The sequence below is a fragment of the Diabrotica undecimpunctata genome, chromosome 9 (assembly GCF_040954645.1).
Source record: "Diabrotica undecimpunctata isolate CICGRU chromosome 9, icDiaUnde3, whole genome shotgun sequence".
Classification (NCBI taxonomy): Eukaryota; Metazoa; Arthropoda; class Insecta; order Coleoptera; family Chrysomelidae; genus Diabrotica; species Diabrotica undecimpunctata.
In genome coordinates this window covers 702997-717519 of record NC_092811.1, presented here as the reverse complement: position 1 = coordinate 717519, position 14523 = coordinate 702997, and the positions used below count along the sequence as shown (strand labels likewise).

The 14523-nt window shown below is 34.4% G+C and overlaps 1 protein-coding gene across 5 annotated transcripts in view; it reads right to left on the bottom strand.

Annotated features, from left to right (window-relative positions):
- Window positions 1-1329: 1329 nt before the first annotated feature.
- Window positions 1330-14523, bottom strand: part of upd3 (unpaired 3) — a 31528-nt gene continuing 18334 nt past the window's right edge. For 2 of the 5 annotated variants that reach the window (XM_072542489.1, XM_072542493.1), the window contains 3 exons: window positions 8451-8662; window positions 2633-2944; window positions 1330-2070 (listed from right to left, as the gene is read on the bottom strand). In XM_072542489.1, coding sequence (XP_072398590.1) covers window positions 1859-2070; window positions 2633-2944; window positions 8451-8662 — 736 coding nt within the window. In that variant the 3' untranslated portion in view covers window positions 1330-1858. Of the gene's footprint in view, window positions 2071-2632; window positions 2945-8450; window positions 8663-10630; window positions 10786-13538; window positions 13720-14523 lie in introns of those variants that run through there. The other 3 variants (XM_072542490.1, XM_072542491.1, XM_072542492.1) reach the window with 3 other exon arrangements.

Genomic DNA, 14523 nt, shown 5'->3' with positions numbered 1-14523 from the left:
CAAAGTCGTACAGAAAGCAGCTCACCCGAGCAGATAGGAAGAGTCTATTGAGGGTGGCGTGTGCATACAGAACAGTCTCTTCTGAGGCGTTGGGAGTTATCACCGGGTGTATCCTGATGCAAGTGCTAGTGAGGGAAAGAGGAAGAATATACGAGAGAAGAAATGAAGACAGCAAAAGAACGTTTAAAAAAAGAAGAACGGGAGAGGTCCATAATGGTGTGTCAAGAGGAATGGGACGAGATGAGAAGGGTGGCGCAGTGGACGAAGTCGTTGATTCCCAATCTGAGAAGATGAATGGATTGCAAGCACCGGCGTTTGGATTATTTCCTGACGCAGATGCTCACAGGACAAGGTTGCTTCAGGACATACCTTTACAGATTTGAAAAGACAGAAAATGACAAATGCCTGTATTGTGAAATATCGGACACTGTCTCACACTCTATTGGTATGCGATAGATGGATAGGTGAGAGGAGCCTGCTTGAGAGAGAGCTAGGAAGTAGGGTGCAATCAGTCACGGAACTGGTGTAGGAGAGAGATGTTTAGCTCGTCAGATAGGTGGAGAGCAGTTCAGAGGTATGTGAAGAGAACATTGGAGAAAAAGGAACAAAAACAAAGGCGACCCGAACGGAGGCAAGGTGCCCAGAAGCAAGCAAGAAGATAAGGCAGAATGAGAAGGGGTGAGATTGAACATGAACAGGGAGGAACAGAGGGAGATAATAATTCAGTTGTAGTGAGCAAGTGCTAGAATGCGTGAATGAGAGATCGGTTGAATGCCGTGCCGATGTTGCGTCCCAATCAGGGCGATCCGGCCGGTAATTCACCGCTGAGGAGGGTGTTTTTTTAGCAGGTAGGTCCCTGGCATTGACGGCGATGGTGTCCGAACAACCATTGCGCGCGGCCTCGGATATCATCGTGGCCACGTTGGAGAAGTCTTGCATAGCCGAGACTGGAAAGCGGTTCCGCCCACCTTCTAAGACCGAGGTATGTTTCGAACATTTGGACCACTCCCCTCATAAAAAAAGAAAAAAAAGTTTACAGCTTTGTATGATTACCTTAATAGTCGTAGAACACTAAAAAGATAGTAGTCCAGTAGTAGTAGATAGTATACACTATACAGAACGGAAACAAACAAAAAAAGTGTCCAAATAATCAAAAACAAGAATGTCGACGTAGAAACCTAATAATGAATATATCTGGGAAGTAAAGTGATACATATGAGTTGAAAGGGTTAAAATGATCATTATAAAATATTGTATTTTTAATTTTGATCAAAGTTTCTACATTTTAGTAACTATTAAGTGTTAAAATAAGTCAAATAAAATCTACCATTGTTGTTTTGTTATAAAAATATGTATTTTCCTGTTGACTTTTTTTGTACAATCAAAATTGGTTCCAAAAAAGTTCTTACATTTCAATTGTTATACAGTGACATCAGAATACACAGCATCTCATGAGCACTCTAAAATGTAATACACCGAAATATTAAAGTTTCGAAAATAAATCGGTACTAACAACTTGTGAAATACATGAATCTCACGCTGTCATTGAATTTATTACCGAGACCTACCTCGTAAGTTTTTACAAATTGCCAATAGAAGGCGCTTTTGACATGTGTCACGATTATATTATTATAATTTGACATTTTTAACATCTAAACACTGAAGATTGAATGGAATAATGCATTACAACGATACAAATGGTTTCAAACGTTTTTTCTTTAATGTGAGTTTTGTAGAAACTTAAAAAGCTCGTCTCGTAGTGCTAGCTTTACTTATAAAACGAAACAGTCATACAATTATTGATTCTTTTCTAAAGCTTAAGTAATATAATACCTTAACTGCGAAGATAAACAATAAATTACATTGATGTCGGAGACCAAAAATTCATTTCTCGCAATTCAGACGGTTTGGCTCGATAGACAGGCGGCGTTTTGATAGGCTGTTGTTGCTGTTCGACGAGACTCACTGCGGACGAAGTGCGTTCGAGATCTTCTTTGACTTCTTCCTTTATTTGACCAACTGATTGGGATATATCTCGTTTGGCGTATAAATTCGACAATATCCAACTACCTACGAATTAAAAACATGTCAGTAAAGAACAAAGACATACCTAAAATATGGAATCATTATCTGGGGAATGTATTCATAAATTACAATCAAGATTTACAGCGAATGAACTTTATTTGGCATCGAGATAGAAAGAGTCATAATAATTTATTGACAAAAAGTTCGGATTCTTATAACTAGCAACAGATGGCGCCACTTAGCAGTGGCAGACTTACAAAGTTTTATTACTTGGTTAGCCCGCTGTTGCCAAACTTACAATTTTTACATAAATATTAGTAAACTTTTGGAAATGTTATTTGTAACTGAAATACATAGAAAAAGGAATAGTAAATTAACTTTTAAATGAAATTCGAAAACCACAGATGTAATTTTGATTATACACCTTGCAAAGATTGCATAAGATTCAAACAGTACAGGGGAAATCAAAAAAACAAAAAAATTAAATAAAAATCTGAAATAACATAGTTTCTATAGTCTTACAAAAAGAAAAAGAAGTTGATCGAGAACTTAGTAATTATATAAATTTTCCAAAGAACTAGTTAATCAAATGTTTCTTAAGTCTTACCTTTAGATTTGTCCACATCGGTAAATGCCCCAGTGAAATACTTATTGACCCTTCTATGTGCTTTCGGACTGCTGCCGGGAGACGTGAGCGGCGATGCCGGTAGAGATTTACTGTTGCGACGCCTCGAACCGTCGTACTTTTCCTCCTTGGCTTCCTCCGGATAACAGGTTCGAAGACCCAGACCTTGGTTCGAAATCATCTGCGAAGCCACCTTGATTATGGAAGAACCACATTTGGCTGCTTCCCCTTTGAACCCGTCGTCTGTACCGGGCGATTTGATTTTCATTTCTGTGCTCGTTTGAGGTGGTACGTCTGAAAGACAATAACGAAAGGTTAAGAAATATATCAGAACAGAAGAGATCTCGGTTATGAATTAGTCTGTATTTTAGAAATAAGTAAGGCAATTGTAGATATGAATAAATAAAAAAAAATCAATTTAATTAACATTGCAGAATGTTTTCTGAAGACAAGAAATTAATCTGACGTTTATAAAATGGAGTTTTGATATCGAGAAAGCAGAAAAACGAACAAGGTAGTAAAAACAAAAGAAAATGTCATATACAAGGTCAAAAAATGATAGAAAATTGTAAATTTATCCCATGAATTGGTCAGTGATGGGTGATTTATCTAATTATTAAAATTTCCAAGGTCACTGAATAATTTTTACTTCATCTCTTTCATTAAAATACTTAAGTGGCCACGTTCTATAACAAACAAATCGATCATCTTTGGTCAACCAAAGTAAACATAATTAAGCGTTATGTCAATACCCAAGTACCTGATACGGGAGTCTATACCCGTGCTACCCAGGTACCCGGCATTGTTTCGGTAAACTTCGCTTGTACATTCCGAAAATAACAGACAATTGGGATTTTTCTTTGTTTGCTATCAGTGTTTATTTAACTGTGCTTACAAGTTTTTAATATTTTTGTGACTATATGCGTGTTTTATGTTCTAATTACTTGTAATGATGGCAAGAAGAGAAGTGAGTGCTAGCGAATTTAGATGGTAAGTTATTAGTGTTTATTTTTACAATGTTTTGTACATAGATCATTCAGTTTTAAAATGACGTATGAAAGCAACAGAAGTACTTGCAACAATTTATAGACGATATAGATGAGGAAGTAGACAAAAATATTGAAAACCAGGAATCACATGAGGACTATGTTTCGCAAAGCAAACCGGATGGAGATGAAGCTTCTGACGTAGAGGACGTTTTTACTGATATCAATAATAAGATTGACATCGATACCGACGGCGACGATAGTAGTGATGAAGATTTTGACGATTTTCAAGAAAGTTCTTCCCAAAGTGATGTTCTGGTTGCAAAAGATAAAACGATTTGGCAACGAAAACAGTTTACTGCAAGTCGAACACTAAAACGTAACCTTTTGCGTGAAAAAACGGGCCCAGTACGTTCTACTAAAACTCTTTCGATTAGAGATACATTCAAATGTGTTTTCAGTGACGTAATGTGTGACATAATTATACGCGAAACCAATCGAAAAGCTAATAGCGTTTGTGAAAAGTATAATGTTGAAAACCCCGACAAACCTCGAAATATTGGGAAGTCACTCACAACAGAAGAATTTGATGCATACTTCGGTATTCTTATTACAGCAGGAGTACGGCATTCAAATTCAGAGCACTCGAAAGATTTATGGAAAACAGACTCTCATCCTTTGTACCGAGCAAGTATGGGCATAAATCGCTTTTGAAGCATCAGCAGATTCTTACGGTTTGACAATGACAAAACACGTGCAGAACGTTTGCAAAATGATAAAGCTGCAGCTATTACAGATATATTCCATCTTCTCAATGATAATTTACGTTGTAACTATGTACCGTCGGATTCTCTTACTGTGGATGAACAGTTATTTCCTTTTAGAGGTAGGACACGTTTCACGCAATATATGCCAGCAAAACCTGCCAAGTATGGCATCAAGGTTTGGTGGGTTTGTGACGCCAATAATTCGTATCCACTTACTGGACAAATTTATACTGGAAAAAATTCGACTGGACGTGAAACTAATCAAGGTGAACGCGTAGTAAAAGATTTGTGTTACCGATACAAAAATTCTGGACGAAACATAACAATGGATAATTTTTTCACAACTCTTCCACTAGTCCGTCTCCTGTTGTCTTGGAATTTATCATTAGTTGGTACTTTGAAAAGAAACAAACCATATATTCCACAAGAAATGCTGCCTTCGCCAGAGCTTGAGCCTGAATCGTCATTACACGGATTCAGTGCAGATCGTGTTACTATTTGTTCATATGTACCAAAAAAGAAAAAAAGCGTTATTTTTCTGTCAACAATGCATGACAACGATAATGTAAGTGGCCCAAAAAATAAACCTGAAATAATTCAGTTCTATAATACAACTAAAGGAGGCGTAGACAACATGGACAAAATGGTTTCTCATTATTCCACTAAACGCAGAACTTTGCGTTGGCCAGTAGCCTTCTTTTACAATATCCTAGACGTAGCTTGCCTAGCAACCTATATAATTTATACAGAGAATAATCCACAGAGTTCTACTGAAACCAGTAAGCGTAGAATTTTTCTACAAGACTTAGGGAAACAACTAGTGATGCCTGCAATTTCTGCTAGATCTAAAGTACCAAATGTATACCGAAATTTTTCATCAAGGTCAGGAATTGAGTGTATGTTAGGAAAACCTCTACCTACAGATTCAAGTAATACTGCAGAGTCATTACCACTTCGAGATTCCCCTGGACGCCTCAAAATTGTTGGAAACTGCTACATTTGTATGTCTTTAGCGAAAAAGCGGCTAAGAAAGACACGAAAATCATGTAATGTTTGTAATCGTCCACTATGTAACGAACACTCAGTAAATATAAGTAAGTGTGGACAATGTGTTTAAAATGTAACTTTTATTTACGTTTCCATATCACTTTTATTATAAAAAAAACTAGACAGAGCTTCATAATTTACTAAACATTAGTGTTACCCGGGTGCCACGGGTGTGGACGTACTGGTGTAAAAACTTTGACAGGTAATTTTAATATATTATATGCATTTTTTTCTTTGGTTTTTATTATAAATCTCTTCGTTCTAAATAATTTTAGGAATAACTAGAAGCTCGAATAAAAATATTTATACTATCGTCAATGATTCAGATAAAACAATTACCAAGGATACCCAGGTACCTGGGTATAGACACAAAGGTTAATAATGCTGTAACAATCGTAGTCCGCCTATTCAGGATCTTAGAATCTCATTTAATCGGCATATATAGTATTCCTAACTTGTACCTATCACCTCTACTGCGTTATTGTCTTTCTCGCTGAACTGGTCTACTGGATTATGCCAATTGTATTCTCGTGCAGGCAATTGTATTCTTGAATAATCGCTATTGTTCTTACTAAACTTGTAAAAATCCGGCTTGAAGGACCAAAAAGATGTGTGTACTTCTCGCTGGTTTAAAATAGAAATATTGGTTGGACTGTATTTTAATTGAATGCCATTTTACAAAATAATAAAAAGTCTGAACAAGGCGTTTAAATTAGTTCAAATAACAAACTAGTTTTAAATGACCAAACGAAGCATCAGGAAATTGCAGAAATGCTAGATTTAATCTTAAAAACAAATACGGAGCAATGAATTGAATTTTATAAACAAAAATACTCATATTCGAGAATTTTCCATACTACTCTCGCATCAGACGCATAAAAAGTACGCCTGTAAAGGAAAAAAGAGCTGTAAAATGAATGAATGAATCAACAAAAAAATTGTGCTTTGTTTTTTTAAAATAATTTAAAAAGTGAAAAACATTTTTGAAGTAATTTATAAATGTAACAATAAAACACTTAAAATTTATTTTAAATTCTTATCACTACAGCTGTTTCGGCTGATTGCCTTTCTCAAGTGATCTGTTTTTGGTATGGGTTTACACTTTATAGTCTCTAATGAAATAGGTTGAGGAGGGGAGAACTGTTTGTCTCAAGCTGGTCATTCAGAATTATATCTGTGTTTTTTAATTTGTTGATTTCCATAGATTCTAACAAAGACAGCTTAAGGCCTTTATTTTGAATGTGGAGAATTTTAAATTCGTCATTAAAAGAATGATTATGATCTAGAAGGTGAAGTGCGTATGTAGAATCTGTTTTTCTGTTATTGAAAGCCCTTTTATGTTCTGCTATTCGTTTATTAAAATTTCTACCTGTTTGACCAATGTAAGTTTTTGGGCAGTCGCCACATTTAAGTTTGTACACACCACTGTGTAAGTGTTTTTTATGTTGGCTCTTGTTGTTTTTAATATATTTGCCTAGGTTGTTATTTGTTCTGAAAGCTGGTGTTATTCCTTTCTTTTTTATGTGTTTGGCTATTTTTGTTGATATTTTGCCTGTATATGTAATCGAGCAGAAGGTACTGGGTTTTTTCTCTGGTGGTGGAAATACTAAGTTCAGGGCTTTCTTGTGTAGTTTTTGATTTAACATTTTACCACCAATATAAAAACTGTTTGAATATGGGATGTTTTAAAATCTTTGTCTCTAGATGATCCATAAAAATATCTGATAGCAATGGGCTTAGAGGATTGCCCATTATAAGTCCTGCACTGTTATTTGTATATAATTCATTATTAAATTCAAAGTAGTCCTGGTTTATGCAAACTTCAAGAAGATGTAAAATTTCAGATGTAATGATTGGATTTGTACTATTTTGGTCTAAAAGGTTTTTTACTAGAATAAAAGTTTCTGTGGGAGGGATACTAGGAAACAGCTGTAGTGATACGAATTTAAAATAAATTTTGTGGAAGTTTTGAAAACAAAGTTTTCAGTGTTTTATTGTTACATAAAATGAATTTCCATCAAGTAACGGTCGAATCCATCAATAATTTATAAATGTTAATAACTTGATTTTTGAAGCTAAAAAGTCAGCCCTGTTTCAAACGGGTTTTTTAATAACAATTTTGATACAATGTTTTTAAAAGTTTTTTTTAATATATCTTAAAATTGAAGCCTTAAAGAATCGTTTGCGATCTGCTAAATACCCTTAGATTCACTGTTTGAAAAACATAAAAAGAACATAAAGATTGGACTCAGACGCAATGGGATTTAATACAATGAAGTGATAGTCCAGATTTGAAATGTGCGTTGGAGGCAGTAGGAGTCGTGCCATTGGCAGAAAAAATGGAATGGAACACCGTTTAACATCAGCAGAATATTTTGTCTTCCAACAAGACGGCGCAGGTTGTCATACCTCAAAAAAAAGTTTAAAATGGATTGAAGACCATGGCATACCACTTCTGGAATGGGTTTCTAACAGTCCCGACTTGTCCCCGATAGAGACTTTGTGGCGCGAAATGAAAAAAGCTTTGAGAAAACATCCTGCCAGCTCCGTCAACGAATTGAAGGAAAAATTGCTAGAAATATGGGACTAGTTTACATTAGAATTTTGTCAGAACTTGGTAAAAACTATGCCTCGAAGAATTGTGGATGTCATTAAAAATAAAGGGGATGTAACTCAGTGGTAAACTTTATTTACATATTCTATGCGTTTTTTTTTTTTTAAATTTAATATTATTCTGTTTAATTAATAGTTTTCATTACGTTATAAAATAATTTCTATAATTAGAAAATTTAAAAATTTTGTTCAATGCATTAAAACTTCTAAAATTTACGCTGCGCTTTTATTTCTATTCTCTAAAATTTAATTTTCTTATCAATCTAACGTTGGTGCCAACTAATATGGGAAGGGGCTCGTACGTGACGTGATTAAAGACGATTTTTACGTAAAACCGATGATTTTTTCACTGTGGTTAAGATACAATTCATATAAATAAATCCTTACCTTGACCGCTGCGCAGGTATTTTTGGCAAGAGACTGGATGTTGCGAGAAATCTTGTTTTTTCTTTGTCACTGCGGCAACTGTGATATTTTCAGGTAGATTAGTTGTTATGGTGGTAGTAGAAAAGTTTGATTCCGGTTTTGGTCTTCTGTAGTACAACATGAAACTGTCGTCCAGTTCAGTTGGTGAGAAAGTGCTTGGATCTAAGTCGAATCTACACAAAAAAAACTCTTTATATACCCGACTTAAATTTATAAACGATTAAAACGCAGTTTTATGGAGAGAAAATAATAATTTTTTCTAGAAATACCTAATGTGGAAGATCAAAAAAATATATTTTACCGTCTATAACATCTTAATTTCTCATTTGGAGCCTAAATACCTACGTCAGATAAAAAGAATCGTTAAAGTAGTCCGTTTTTAACTTTAACTGAACAATTTTGGTAAATATTTAAGTGACTAATTAACGATTGTTTATCGAAAACTGGAAGCAATTTACGAATTTATATAGGTGTTTCCCGATAATCATAATGTCAAAATAATATTTTTACATGAATAAAACTCGTAAAAAAGTACTGACAAATAGATATTGTATAATATAGATAAAAAATTGTTTAATCAGTTGATGAATAAATGACGTCTTTAAGAAATTACTCTGGACGAATTAAGTACATAATAGAATTAATTGGATAATACCGGAATTAATATCTGGAATACACTGAGGCGAAGCACACTAAAATAGTACGCTCACGAGGTCAACAAAACCTTTTAATTATATACTATTTCGCTCTAGAGACCGTATATTAGTTCGCTCCCATGGTTAAGCGGAATATAGCAAAAAATTGGTACTGTGAGTTTTGTATTTTATATAGATATGATTATTAAGACCAGGGAATTCATTGAGCCTCATGTTCTTCAATTTGATCATGGATGAAATTATCAAAAGCGTTAACAAAGGAAGAGGATACAGAATGGAAAACAAATAAATCAAAATACTCTGTTACGCAGACGACGCAATATTGATAGCCCAAGATGAAGATAGCCCAGTCTACAAATACTGGTCCACAGATTTAAGATGAGAGCAAAAGAATTTAATATGACAATCTCATCTCAGAAAACTAAAACAATAGTAGTCAGCAAAGACGTATGCCCAAAATGTCCAATTTTGAGTCCGTGAACTGTAAATAATCAAGTAAAAAATTTTGTGCGGTATTTAAAAGTTATATCAACATAAATTGGTTAAGTTGGATACACAAGAAAAAGCAACAACTTTTTGTACCAGTTATTCCGCCATTATAAATATTTTTTCTAACCAAATGTACATCTAAAATAAGAGTATCAGTGCCAGTTCGTTTAATTTTGCTGTATATCAACTTCGATGGTTTTCCACCCAAATCGTCCATTGCCTTCTGCTTAACACAATTACTTCTTCTCTTAAAAATATATTACCTACAATTTCTGACACGAAAAAATTAAATCAAATATTGAGCAAGGGAATATTAGCTCTAGCATCATAATACTTTAGTGATTATATCGATAAAATTTTTTAAGTATTTATTAAAAATTTTATTAATAAAATGTATCAATGCCTGCTTTACACAGATAAAATTCTCTATTTACGCTGACCCTGGCTATTTATTATTATTCATTGTCTTGTCATATCTTTTCTAAGAAATATATGGCCGGAGCGAATTTACCTGTGACTCTTTTCTGTAGGGCACTAAAATCTGATAGCCTGAGCGAACTAGCATATGACCCACTGAGGATGTAATTTTGATAGATGATACAAAAGGCGATTTAAAATTAAATAACCAAGCAGAATTTGATCGGGAGTCACTTCCAGTGCACCCATTTCTGTACAACGCAGAGTTTCATAATGAGGAAAACTGTGACAATCAATCAATTCTTATAAAAACGTTCAACAAGGAGATTAGTTGTAGATGCAGTTCATGTTCAATTTAATCGTGAACGAAATCATAAAAAATTTAAAATACAGGATATACAATGCAAGACAAAAATTAAAATATGTTACGTTAATGGCATCACATTAATTATTAAAGAAACAAACAAAAATATGCGATTCAAACGACTACCCATGATATAACAGACTTTCGACAGATTCCAAACAAAATTGTTATCAAATCAAAAAATAATAATACAAAAAGATATATAGAATAATTACCAATTACCTCCATATTAACACTTCGTTTCGGGATCTCTAACACCGCCACCACGAACATACTTACGCATACTTAATCGTTCGAAGTAAACAAGTAATTAAAACTCATTTGGAAAAGATTTGTGGGCTTCAAGTGAAACGGCAAAACGAAAAAACCCATAAGTTACTTTTTTTAACTAATGAATTATTTCGCGTTTTTGTTATAGTCCAGTCGTTATCGATTTTGCCTCTAAAAATCATAGGAAGAAGCTGAATTTTGCTGCGAATTTCAATTTTGGGACCCCAAAAGAGATGCAAATGAGGTTTGCAGCTCCCACCCCCCGTGATTCCGCTTAAAGCCCTTCTCGTAGGGAGGAAGGCGGAAAACATCGGTTTACCAAAAATATATACGCCGTAGAAAGAAATGTTTCAAACAAACAATGTAGCTGAGATAATTTTGAATAAAAATGTCAATTAACACTTTTTGTGTAGAATGAACCGTTCTATTAGAAAGAATGATTGAAGCGACCGACGATTTTGAATGTCAGTTATGCGCGCGAAATCAGTTTTTTAAATAAATTTATATCGTCAAATCGACGGTAAAAATTTGATATCTTTCGAACATGAACTATGGACAAAAATCAAAATACGTTTTCAAGGTGAACAGTGCAGCTTCCGTACTAATTTTAAGTTATTTTTATAAATTATTAAGTATTTCGTACTTAATTAAGTCTGTTTCTACAAAGCATTTTTTATGATTCTCATGAGATCAATAAATTTTATCACTTCGGTCGCTGTGGAAAATCCATTTTTAAAGTCCAATCTTGAAAACTTATAACATTAGAATTTTGTTTGAGTTTTGGCAACAAATATGAGGCATTTGAAATATTCCTAAAAAACCTTGAATTTAAACTTTCATATTACAAACGATCTAAAACTCCTTTTAGATTGCGCAAGAAGTACGTATTTCAACTGCACAACTTCAGCTATAAACTCCACCCAATGCCGTCTTTGTGGCATTTCCAGCATTTCCCGTGACGAGAGAAACAAGAATTATTTTCATCCCAGATATGAACGAGTTAAAAAACACTGTACGAGACAAGAATACTGCTGAGAACTTGGACGTGGAAACCAAATAAAAGTAGAAAAAGAACGTGCAAATAGAAACAGCAATGGAAAGAGAGCTCACTGAAGCAGATATAAATATGACAAGAAGAAATGGCGATTGGGATGTGGTAAACGGTAAACAGAATATGCTGTGTAAATCCACGGTTAAGTAAGTAAGTAAAAGGACAATTAACAATATTATGATCAAGATAAGTGGTTAAAGGCTGGTTATGGACCTAGGAGCTAAAATGAGATGTCGACTCTTACATTGCAATAAAACTGAGAAATGTCCACCCGTTTCCTAACGAAAGGGTTGGGGGTCCTAGAAACAGAACTCGACTCTGCCAGTAAATCCTACTCTCACGTCCTCGAAGACATATATGTCGCGTAACATTGACCTAGAAAAGGCGTATGATACAGTTCCAAGACTTAAATTATGGCAAGCTTTACAACAACTCGGCATTAGTCCATACCTTTTAGGAATAATCACAGAAGTACACAGGGATAACACTACTTACCTAAAGTCTACGGAAATAGACTATCAGAGCCAATAAAAGTACTAAAGGACTAAGACAAGGATGCAGTATGTCATCCTTAGTGTATAATTTATATATTGAGACAGCCCTTTCCATAGGAAATGACGTACTGTTCTCCCTGAACTTTGCGGATGACCAAGTCGTCCTAGCTCACGATTCTTATGATCTAGAATTTATGTTAAAGAGTCTATACAGAGAGTATGTAAAATGGGGGTTACAAGTCAGCATGAAGAAAACAGAATATTTAGTTACCAATTCAGATGCAAGGTTTGAAGTGTTGATAGACGAGGACGTGGAAATCAAACAAGTGGAAAAATTTAAATATTTAGGTGCACTCATTAATAAGAACGGCTTAGGAGAAACCGAAATTAAACACCGAATTAATCAGGTACAGAAACGGTCATTGACAGAATAGAAAGAAAAGGTTTAAAATGGTTTGGATACCCATTGAGAATGCCTGACGAACTTTGGCCTCAAAAACTTCACAGATGGAAAACCCTGGAAGAAGAAAAAGAGGTAGACCTCGACGCTCATGGAATGAAGGAATTAGAAGAGCGATGGAATCGAGAGGTTTGGAGGAGGTGCATGTCTTGGACCGGGAGGATTGGCGGAGGAGAACGGGAATACGGCGATAGACGTCTCCAAAATGTATTGTATTTATAAGTTGGATCCTGGACGTAAAAAGAAAAACTCTTTGTCTACAATTAGGTTTAAGAGGAAGAAAAGTAAGTACTAGGAAACAATAAAGGTCATTCGAGTTATGTGCTGTTTGGGTGAACCTGTGCAAACTTTATAAATACATTAAAAATACTAACGACACATCGTAAAAAATTATATATGAGATAGGTCATAGAGTAAGTCTTCCTTCTTTTGGATACTCTCTTGGTCACTCCACACAAGCAATTAAAAACAAATATAAATAAACATAACCTAACTTTTAGACACCATTATTTGATTTGTTTAGAAAGAAAATAAAGTAATCTAAAATAGGTTTAATTATTCCGCGTACTTTAAGTGACGAAGCACCACTAAAGATCCGCAGATCTAAATGTAAGATTTTATTTGTAAATATGTTGCTTTTGCGTTTACATATTAAGAAATCTCCTTGTTTTAGCACCTATAAAAAGAAATGTATCGTTTTTTGTTTTGTTTTATGTCACGTATGTACAATTCTAATGTTTTATATTATGCAACGCTTTTGAGGTTATGATTCATGCTTATCAGCAAACTATTTACGAATTTTATGTGAGTATGATAGCCCATCAACATGAACGATTAAAAATATTCACCTGTCCTTTATTTCTGCACTCATTTTCGCGATATAATATATGTAAAAACACAACGAAACAAACAATTATCGAAATTATAAATCACCAAGTTTAAACTCAAATTCCGATCACAAGATAACACAAACTCGTCGAGACATTATCACAATGTTAAAACAATGTTGGAATGTTGGCTTGTTCGCCAGCCGAAATACTTTTCCGCCTCACACTTTTAGGGATATAAATGCATCAGATCAGTCACGTTCATATCATATTAAACGCTCACATGATCTCTCGGTGTAATTCATTTTTATTTACTAGAACTGCTTAACGCGCGAGACGTCACAAGTGCGGCCGTTGCCAACTGAATTGGCGGCGAGATTATACGAAAATACGGGAAAAGCTACAAATAACTGATCAATCAAAAATTGTAATTGTAAAAAAAGGATTAAAGTTTAGATATATAAAACATTTAAAATGAAGCATTAAAAACTATTATAGTCGAAGATAATATAAACTAGGTAATGGTAATACAGTTATAACAGCAGCAGAAAAATTATACATATCAATACCTTCGAAATACGTTATAAGAAATGGACTATGCGCACGAGCAGTTGTGGCAAAATATATGATCATCGAAATGTATTATTATTACAGAGATCTTCACTGGGTATCAACATCAAGAAGGAAAGATTGCGAATTAAAAAAAAAACATGGCAAGATCCGGAAAAATCACAGAAGTTCGAAAAAACTGTGTAATAAAGGGAACAAATGAACACTGTCAAAGTAGGACAAAAAGAATAAAATCAAGCATCAAGCATAAACAGAATTGAAGCATTGGAAATGTGAATTCATAGACGGATGCTGAAGATTGGACAGCAAGAAAAGCGAGGAAATACTAACGAGGGTCAACAAAGACAGAAAACTGCTAAAGACTGTTAAACAACTGATCCTTAAAGGCAAAATAGAAGGCCGTACAGGTGTAGGAAGAAAATAGGTTTCTTGATTA